Source organism: Neoarius graeffei, chromosome 2 (genome assembly GCF_027579695.1).
Source record: "Neoarius graeffei isolate fNeoGra1 chromosome 2, fNeoGra1.pri, whole genome shotgun sequence".
Taxonomy (NCBI): Eukaryota; Metazoa; Chordata; class Actinopteri; order Siluriformes; family Ariidae; genus Neoarius; species Neoarius graeffei.
In genome coordinates this window covers 53,161,354-53,172,359 of record NC_083570.1, presented here as the reverse complement: position 1 = coordinate 53,172,359, position 11,006 = coordinate 53,161,354, and the positions used below count along the sequence as shown (strand labels likewise).

The following is an 11,006-nucleotide window of genomic DNA, read 5'->3' as shown; positions in this document are numbered from 1 at the left end:
ATACAGAGCATCGTGGACGAGTTCGCGGAGCGCAAGGCTCGCCCTTCAAATAATGCGCGCAGTAGGCTATTGATGTTTTATTATGAGCCATGTACAGTATGTCGCCGAATGTTTTTTTGTTTGAGTTACATGTTCGTTTGAAGGACTTAATGTACAAAATAACATAGTTGCACCCCGTAGTGTTGAAATTGGTAAACACAGTGCATTCAGTGAGGTTTGCACCGCCCTCCTTTTATTTCTGACTCTTCCTGTCACCACTCTGAGCGCTCATTCGTATGCCCTTCAAATAATGTGCGCAGTATAGGCTATTGATGTTTTATTATGAGCCATGTACAGTATCCTAATGTTTTTTGTTTCTGAGTTACATGTTCGTTTGAAGGACTTGATGTACTAAATAACATAGTTGCACCCGGTAGTGTTGAAATTGGTAAACACTGCAGTTGCGGACATTTTGTAGCCTAAAATGATGTTATGATAAGCTTTAATAAAATGCCCGGTCATTTGCCCCGCCCCCGGCCCGGCTCTGACTTGTTCCGCCACTGTCACTGATGTCACTGTTTGCGCTGCTTAACGACATCACGTGACGTCCACCCACTTTCGCTAACTCCACCCAATGTGTCCACCCACTTCCAGCCAGCACGGTTCAGCGCGGTTGTAGTCGAAATGCAACTTCAATAGCCCCGCTCAGCTCGACTCGGCACGGCACGGCTCAGCCGCGTTTGTAGTGGAAAAGCGGCATTAGTGCTCCCAGTTGACGGAAATCCGTCGTAGCGACGGAAAACTTTAATCCACGTAATTGGGCGACAGACATTAGCTGTGTTCACATATATACCGGTACGATAGTGGTATAACTATCGATACAAAGTATACCGGTACAGTTTAGTGCATCTGTCCACACAAGCGATGCACTAGTGTTTGCGGTTTTCTTTCACGGTAGTTGAAATGCACGTGCGCGAAATGTTTCCGTGGTTACCGAGTAACTTCCTTCCGAGAATATGGCGGATGAAACAACGTGTGTGTGCTTTTTGATGTCAATGTACAGTCTGTATTTCTGCTGGTCATTTATTCAGTCGAATCGTATAAAACGCGCGAGGCAGTTGAGAAAGAAACAAAGAAAACGAATCTCCCTTTCTCCCCCCTCACTTTCTTTCTCTTCCCCTCTTCCTCCTTTCTCCCTCCCTTTCTCCCCCCTTTCTTTGCTCCATGTAGCTCCATGGTCGTTTTGAGCCATTTTGACGTTTTATTTACAGCTGGAAAACGCGTGCGTATTGCCGGAAGACGTAGGAATGGTTCATTGCGCATGCATATTATATTTGTATCCATACAGAACCGCTTCATCTGTCCACACTACAGCGAAGCGCTACAGTACCGGTACTGTAGCGGTACGAAACCCATACATTTGTGGGTTTCGTACCGCTACAGTACCGGTATAGTTGCTAGTGTGGGCAGGTGTTGCGATACGAAAGTAGTTTCGTATCGGTACAAAATCTCTAGTGTGGACAGGGTAAAGCAACCATGGTGCAGGAGGCGGGGCTTGCTGGGCTCTCATGGCTCCTCCCCGGATGCCCACAGTCTCCACCCCTCCGGCGTCCAGCTGTAACAGTCACCCCTCTCTCACTCTCGGCCGGATTCGGGTCTTTCATGGTGCGGGCTTGCGAGAGAAAGATGAAGTTCTTGGTCGCGATTACGATTATTGTCGCCTCGGTGTTTTTCCTCTTGCTGCCGAACGGCTCGCAGGCTGATGAGAAGAAGAAAGGGCCCAAAGTCACGGCCAAGGTAAAGAAACAAACCCCGCAGACTGAAAGCTGCACTAATGGACGCTGCTATTCCACGGTGATGCTAACTAGAGCTAAAAACTCATTAAAAGTCGCGCGCGCACACAGTATTTCCCTGTTTATTAGATATTTACTATAATATAAACATCTAAATGTAGCTTGTAATATTTCCAGTGTGCTTCCTGGCGCGTTTTGTTGAGATTTAGTATAGTGACGATGCCGTATTTGGTGTTTTTTACGCGTTAGTAAGTTGATTTGTTGGTAGATGTGGAGTGTGTATTATGCAGCAGCCGCATCCGGGGCTTTGTGCGCGCGCTCTGAATGCTGTGTAATGGCGCGTGCTGTGGAGGCCACGTCTGCGTTAACCGGCTGGTGCGCAGTGCGTTTGCGCAGCACGCGCTCGCTTTCCTGATTCACTGAAAGCTCATGTTTCTGAACTGCCACACGTGCACGCGCCCTATTGTTCTGTCCACCCAGACACATGGTGCGTTCATGTGCTATGGGAATTATGGTAAATACCAAACGCCGACATGGAAAGCACACACGAACGCCTCCTCTTGTGGTATTTTCCACTGGGCAACTCGTAGAAAATTTTGATACACGAGTTGCCGAGATGAGATGAATGCTGCGTTCATGTGTTATGGGAAGATATTTTCCAGTTGGGAAGTGGTATTTACCAGTGTGTTGTGTTCACATGCTTTTGTTGTTGTTGACAAATTAAAGATGGTGGACCAGATTCAGAATCAGGCCTGTTATTCCTTGCCTTGTTCATCAGCTGCAGCAGGAATACGAGTTATCAAAAGTCAAATAATGCTGAATATTTCCTGATCATGACAAGTAGAGATTTTCTTAACACAGTGGTTCTCAACCTTTTTGGGGTCCTGGACCCCCTGCATATTTTTGATCGACCCTGAGGACCCCCACCCGATCTGGAGGCTAGTGTGCAATTTGATAGAAACAGCAGAAACTGCATTTTAAATTGCATTATGGCATTTATTCACTCTATTCACAACACAACAGCATAGTTTCCAGATGTAACAAAACAGGATATTTATGGCATAAATATCCTATCTGCATAAATTTTATGCAGCATCTTCTGAACATTATGTAACAAAACAGAACTTTTATATAGTAACTTTCAGAAATATGAATGTAATGAAACAGATTTCATCTTCTGAACATTATGTAACAAAACAGAACATTTATATAGTAGCTTTCAGAAATATGAATGTAATGAAACAGATTTTTTATGCACTCTTCAAGAACAAAAACAAACATAAGTATGAAATCTCAATGAATATAATATATAATTAAGCAATAATATAATATAATTATGTAATTAAGTCTTGGTTTTATCTGTAGAGGCAGATGGTGTGTGTGTGTGTTATCAAAGCAAAGCATCCTCACTTCTGTTTTTGTGCCACTTGGGTGTGGTGTAGTGAGGTTTGTAACATTAGCTTAATTTTGAGCGCCAACCGGAACCTTGCAAGTTAATGAGTTTTACCACATCAGCTTCCTGCAAATATTTTTATATATCTTATATATTATACAACTCTGTAGTTTAGCTAGATAAAGGTCTCGGTCACATTTGAACAAAATTTTTATTTTTTTTAAAGATATTTTATTTTCTCGGACCCCTTGCAATTACACCACGGACCACTAGGGGTCCGCGGACCCCCGGTTGAGAATCGCTGTCTTAACACATTGAATGCCACGCAGTTTTTGGAAATTTGGCTGTAGCCACAATGAGAGTAGCTAGTATCTAGATCATTGTTGGCGTTCTTTGGACAGCCACAGAATATTTTGTATTAGGCTATAATATACGTATTATAATAATATAATATACATAACATGACTCGTTTAAAAGGTGAGAGTCAGCTTTCCGTAGGTGAAAACCACTTCTTTCTTGGTTCATAAACTAGTCTTGTACCGCTCGCCGCCATGTTGAAAAGGTTAAAGTTCATCTCATCTCGGCAACTCGTGTATCAAAATTTTCTACGAGTTGCCCAGTGGAAAATACCACAAGAGGGGGCGTTCATGTGTGCTTTCCATGTCGGCGTTTGGTATTTACCATAATTCCCATAGCACATGAACGCACCAGAACTTTAACCTTTTCAACATGGCGGCGAGCGGTACAAGACTAGCTTATGAACCAAGAAAGAAGTGGTTTTCACCTACGGAAAGCTGACTCTCACCTTCTAAACGAGTCATGTTATGTATATTATAATACGTATATTATAGCCTAATACAAAATATTCTGTGGCTGTCCAAAGAACGCCAACAATGATCTAGATACTGGCTACTCTCATTGTGGCTACAGCCAAATTTCCAAAAACTGCGTGGCATTCAGTGTGTTAAGAAAATCTCTACTTGTCATGATCAGGAAATATTCAGCATTTTTTGACTTTTGATAACTCATATTCCTGCTGCAGCTGATGAACAAGGCAATCTATAATTGTTTTAGCCAAATAACAGGCCTGATTCTGAATCTGGTCCACCATCTTTAATTTGTCAACAACAATAAAAGCATGTGAACACAACACACTGGTAAATACCACTTCCCAACTGGAAAATATCATCTTCCCATAGCACATGAACACAGCATTATTTATTGTGCACTCTAGCCTATCAGTAATGTGTGCTGGGGTTTGTCGCTCTGGTTCTTTGTCCCATCACGGTGTAATAAAATTATACAACCCAGAAACACCCACGTTAGGTTGTGATCCAGACAGCAGATGTTGCTAATTTGCATGTCAAATCACTTCCTGTGTTCTTTAGCCAAACTGAAAGTGAGCTTTGATTCATTCTGTGTAGATGCAGAGGTTTTGGTGCAGCAGGAAGACCTGGATGAAAATGCATACATACAGTACCAGTCAAAAGTTTGGAAACACCTTCAAATTCAGTGGGTTTTTTTTTCCCTACGTTGTAGAACTGAACTCATCAAAACTATGAAATAACATATGAAATTATATGGTAAACAAAAAAAATTGTTAAAAAAAACGTTTCATCTTTTAGATTCTTCAAAGTCGTCACTATTTACCTTTTTTTTTTAGATTTTTTTTTGGGGGGGCTTTTTCCACCTTTATTGGATAGGACAGTGTAGAGACAGGAAATGAACGGGAGAGAGAGACAGGGAGGGGTTGGAATCGAACCCGGGTCCCCGGATTTAAAGTAGGGCGCCTTATCCACCTGAGCCACGATGCATGAGGTAGTCACCTGGAATGCTTCTCAATTAACAGGTGTGTCTTGGCAAGAAATCCCATTTTTGACTTCTTAATGCATTTGACACCAACCAGTAAAGAGTAAATAATAAAAATACAGTAAATAGCCCTGTTTGACAACTGTAGGAATCCATATTATGTCAAGAACCACTCTTGAAATGACAGTCATTACTTTGACACGAAGTGTCTTTGTATTAATTAACTAAAAGAAAAAACATCGAATTTGAAGGTGTTTCTAAACTTTTGACTGGTACTAGGGCTGAACGATATCGTTATCGTATCTATATCTAGATATGAACATTCAAGATATTAATATCAAAAAAGCAACAATATAGATTTCCCCTCCCCGCGCTCGCCCTGCATGTACAGCTCTGGCAGTCACAACAAACATCATTTTTACGATTGCCCTTGAATGCACCGCTAAGGCCAACCAACCACAAATCTTATTTCATGCTTGCTGTGGATCGACAGCTGAAGCCAACCAATGACAAACATATGAGGGCGGGAGTGAGGGAGACGGAGACCGACGCGCGCACACTACAGACACAGCGGGGAAATTAAAAAGAAAGAAAGAAAAGGAGTGTGGAAAATAATGCAGCCGGTGGCGGTGCAGAATCTGACTTGGTGCCAAAACACAAATCATCCTCCATTATTTGGAGGTATTTTGGATTCAAAAAGGACGATGTTAACCAGAGTGAGGTGTTGTGCAGGTCGTGCTTAGCAAAAATTGCAACGAAGCAAGGAAGCACAACAAACATGTTTCACCACCTGAAACAACACCGTCGCATGCTGCATGAAGAGTGTATGACAATGAGAGAAACACCGGGGACTTCTCAGTCATCCCAAAATAAGCCAAAGCAAAGTTTGATTGCTGATGCGTTCAGTAGCGTTACACCGTACGAGTCGACGTCCACCAGACATAAAGAAATTATAAACGCTATAACATACCACATTGCAAAAGACATGGTACCTGTGTACACAGTCTCGAAAGAGGGCTTTAAAAAAAAAAAAAAAAAATGGTTCGGACGCTGGACAACCGTTATAAAATACCACCCCGAACACATTTTAATCAAGTGGCCATTCCAAAACTCTATAATGAGTGTAAAATGAATGTTGAATCCGAGCTCCGTGAAATCGATAATTTCGTCACAACCACGGACCTGTGGTCGAGCCGGACAACCGAACCTTACATCAGTTTAACAGTCCATTTTATTACAACAAACTTCGAACTCAAGACCCGCTGTCTGCAGACGTCCTTCACGAGGGTCTAATTCGTGCCGTGACGGCACTTTTTTCCCACTAGTTCCATATCATGCGAATTCCCTTTACTGTCTATCTGCGCATCTCAGAATGACACAGGACAATGGGCGAACTAGATTTTTTTTTTCCCCAGCCACGGTACGCCGGAAATCCGGCGCGGCGCCGGAACGCTATCACCCCTGCTAGCGATTTCGCGACTTCGCGCCCCCTTGCGTTGTGGCGGTGAATAACATCGTGCACACCTATTACTCCCCGCTCAACGATAAATTACAACCGTCTGCGAAAAGCTATCTGCGAAAGCCTTGTCGCAAGAGCATGCAGAGGCCTTAAGGAGCTTGGACTGCAGTCAGTGTTCCAGTTCATCCCAAAAGTGTGTTCAGTGGGGATGAGGTCAGGGCTTTGTGCAGGACACTCGAGTTCTTCTATGTTAAACTTGTTTGTCCTGGAGCTGGCTTTGTGCTCAGGGGCATTGTCATGCTGGAACAGGTTTGGGCCTCTTGGTTCCGGTGAAGGAAAACTTGTAACTGTACAGCATACGAAGATATTCTAGACAATTTTGTGGTAACAGTTTGGGGATAAACCACACATGGCTTGACTAATCACACCCGTTGTTTAGATTTTCTAGGAACATCCCAGCTCATGAAATCTATCCGAATTCAGTTTTGAACACTACTTCATCCTAAAGGTTCCCATTTCTGTACAAGAAATTCTTTTAATGTAACCTACCTGTCTGTCTTGTCTCAGGTATACTTTGATATCCGAATTGGAGATGAGGACGTAGGGCGCATAGTTATCGGAGTGTTCGGAAAAACCGTCCCGAAGACCACTGAGAATTTCCTTGCCTTGGCTACAGGAGAGGTGCGAGCTTTCATCGTTACTTATTCAACCAAATTCACTTACACGTTAAGATTAATGCCAGTTACATAATATACTGAATTAATGCATAAACGAGTGACACCGAGTGCTCTTGTGCCTCAACAGAAAGGATTCGGTTACAAGGGCAGCAAGTTCCATCGTGTGATTAAGGACTTCATGATCCAGGGAGGTGACTTCACCAGAGGAGATGGAACTGGTGGTATGGAACCTATCTTCTGTCTACACCTTTAACATTGTCATTTATTTTTTGATTGATCTGTATATATTGGAGCATATTTTGCACCCATTTAACAATCCACCTCACCACAGATTTAGTTAATGAACAAAATCCAACAATTCAAAAAAAAATAGTGGTTTTTGTTTTTTTAAAGTTCATGAACTTCCCACCTACAGCAGACAATAACTCCAGAAAGACATTACTTGTAGTCTTAATTGTCTGACTTATTTCGTTTTATAGTGGATATAAAGTGTACACACCCTGTTAAAAAAAAAAATGATTTCAAAACTTTTCCCACCTTTAATGTGATCTATAACCTGTACAATTCAATTGAAAAACAAATCTGTTGGGGGAAAAACATAAAAAAAAGTACAAGAAGCTGGTTGCACACCCTTAAACTAATACTTTGTTGAAGCACCTTTTGATTTAATTACAGCATTCAGTCTTTTTGGGTTCACACCTACCATCAACTAAATGATTCTGATTAACCCCAAATAAAGTTCAGACATTTACTCAGTTGCCTCCTCCAGCAAAAGCCAGCGTTCACAGAGAGCTTACAAAGCATCAAAGGGATCTCATTGTTGAAACGTATCAGTCAGGAGAAGGGGACAAAAACATTTCTGCGGCATTAGATAGATATACTATGGAGCACAGTGAAGACAGGCATCAAGAAGTGGAGAAAATATGGGACAACAGTAACATTACTGAGAACTGGACGTCCCTCTAAAATTGATGAGAAGACAAGACGAAAACTGGTCAGGGAGGCGGCCGACAGCAACGCTGAAGGAGCTGCAGGAATTTCTGGCAAGTACTGGTTGTGTACTACGTACATGTGACAGCAATCTCCCGTATTCTCCATATGTCTGGACTATGAGGTAGGGTCAAAGAAAAACATCCAGGGCCAGCTAAATTTTTCAAAAAAAAAAAAAAACACTCTTGCAAAAGCATGTGGGAAAATGTGTTATGGTCTGATGAAACCAAGGTTGAACTTTTTGGCCACAATTCCAAAAGGTATGTTTGGTGCAAAAACAACACTGCGCATCACCAAAAGAACCCCATACCCACGGTGAAGCATGGTGGTGGCAGCATCATGTTTTGGGGTTGTTTTTCTTCAGCTGGAACAGGGGCTTTAGTCGAGGTGGCGGGAATTATGAACAGTTCTAAATACCAGTCAATTTTGGCCCAAAACCTTCAGGTGTCTGCTAGAAAGATGATGAATTTCATCTTTCAGCACGACAATGACCCCAAAAAAGTTTTGGAACGGCCCAGCCAGAGCCCAGACCTAAATCCAATTGAAAATCTATGGGATGACCTGAAGAGGGCTGTGCACAAGAGACTCCCTCGCAATCTGACAAATCCAGAGCGCTTTTGCAAGGAAGAGTGGGCAAATATTGCCAAGTCTAGATGTGGCAGGCTGATGGACTCCGACCCAAAAAGACTGAATGCTGTAATTAAATCAAAAGGTGCTTCAGTAAAATTAGTTTAAGGGTGTGCACACTTGGGGCCTCTGCATGCTCTTGCGACAAGGCTTTCGCAGATAGCTTTTCGCAGACAGTTGTAATTTATTGTTGAGCGGGGGAATAGGCGTGCGCGATGTTATTCACCGCCACAACACAAGGGGGCGCGAAATCGCTAGGAGTAGTTGGTGGGTGTGGTTAGGAGTGTTTATCCTCCGGTTACTTATAATGACTAGAACTGGAGTCGTATAGATGTACGTACTTCCTCGATCAACCGCTCTTCGTGCTGCTCCATCTTCGCTCGTGTTTTTAAAAATGGCGGTAGTGAAAACAAACCAAACCAGGAAAGTAGGGAAGCCGAAGTGCGTGTACAGCGGATGTAGAGTGGACCAATCGGAGCCCTCTTGTCTGCGATGCTGTCTGTGAGGCTTCTGCGGTGGTCACAATTTTTGGGAGGTGCGCGCAGAGCGTCTGCGAAGGGGGGGGGGCTACGCAGACGCCATCTGCGACGCCATCTGCGAGGACTGCGTTGTCAGCATAAATTGGCCTTTATGCAACCAGCTTTTTGTATGCTTATTATGTTTTCCCCCCAAACAGATATTTTCAATTGAATTGTACAGGTCACATTAAAGGTGGGAAAAATTTTGAAATTATTTATCGTGGTCTCTTTTTTACATCAGAAAAACCTATCATATCCACTGTAGATTAAACCCACTCAAAAAGTCAAATCCACTAATAACTATAAGAGCTCAGTAATAAATATGACTCTGGTAATCATGGGGTTTGGTTTCCAACAAATAATCAGACCCTCAAGACCCCAATTTGAGGACCAGAACACTTTACGTTCAGGGTTACAGATAATCTGCTGTATTAAAAACAACGTTGTTTTACAGTTTAAATGCATTAATGCCCCTATGCAATTAGCTTCTCTACAGGCCATGTCTAGTTTAAATGTCAGATTAAAATTTTATCCCATTACAAGTGTGTAAGCAGTTCTGTTCTGCTGCTTTGGTAGGAAAAAGTATCTATGGCGATCGCTTCCCTGATGAGAACTTCAAGCTGAAGCACTATGGCCCAGGATGGCTGAGCATGGCCAATGCAGGCAAAGACACTAATGGTTCCCAGTTCTTCATTACTACTGTGCGGACGACATGGCTTGATGGGAAACATGTCGTCTTTGGCAAGATCCTGGAGGGCATGGTGAGTTTCTTCATTTATCTTCAGAAACTCAGTAAAATTTTACAGAAAATGGCTTTTATCAGAGCATCTGTTATAATTGTCAGTGGTAAGTGGTGATGGAGTCTTGTTTTGTGTGTTGCACCATGGTCCTGAAGAAATGCCATTTTCTTCCAATGTATACAAGCTATATAGAGGAATGACAAAAACCCACTTGACTTGGAGGGCCAGCCTTTTTGTTGCTCCTGTTTATTCCTGAATCTTTTTTTTTTCCCCCCCTCAGGAGGTGGTGAACAAGATTGAGAACACAAAAACAGACGCCAGGGATAAACCTCTCAAAGATGTCATCATCCACGAATGTGGCAAAATTGAGGTGGAAAAGCCTTTTGCTGTTGCAAAGGAGTAAAATCACCCTGAGGAGAGCAACAGGACTGTGGGGTTCTGGGGTTTTAGCAGGTGTGCTGTACCACTAATATTTTAGTGGCATATGTACATGTGAGTGTTTTGGCGTTTAAACCCAACCAGCCTCACACTCCATCTGTAGCGGTCCACCTTGGGTCCATTTCAAACAGGCATTCCATATGGTCACACAGTGACCCACTTAACACCTGCTTTTTGTAAACAAATCTTCAATAAAGGATCCAGGTTTTGTTAACTGTCCTGTGTGACTTACTAATATGCACACCATGAACACACACGGTTTCTTTTATGAAATGTGTACACAACTACCTCTACGCGTCTTTAAAAAAGTGAATGGATTAATTCATGGATTAACAGAGAACTGACTTGGTACACCAGCTAGGAGTGAAACCTTAAATAGAGACGGCCTTTCGATTTCATAAAACTGGTGAAATTTAGTTCCCTCTGAAATGGTCGTTGTGATATGTTTATTTCTGTAATATCTCACAAAATATCAGGCCATTCTGTGGCTGGGAAGTTATTTAATTTGAAGGGATTCCCGAGCAAATAATATGCATGAAATCACTCACTTTGTGCAGTCAAGCAGACAGGGGAAGTCCATGTG

General features: G+C 42.5%; 1 protein-coding gene across 1 annotated transcript; it reads left to right on the top strand.

The window, feature by feature from the left end:
* Positions 1–1,567: 1,567 nt before the first annotated feature.
* Positions 1,568–10,637, top strand: ppib (peptidylprolyl isomerase B (cyclophilin B)). Its single transcript, XM_060914415.1, has 5 exons — positions 1,568–1,776; positions 7,001–7,114; positions 7,238–7,331; positions 9,822–10,006; positions 10,266–10,637. The coding sequence occupies exons 1-5, from the start codon at positions 1,642–1,644 to the stop codon at positions 10,386–10,388; spliced, it is 651 nt and encodes a 216-aa protein (XP_060770398.1). The 5' UTR covers positions 1,568–1,641; the 3' UTR covers positions 10,389–10,637.
* The last annotated feature ends 369 nt before the right edge of the window (positions 10,638–11,006 follow it).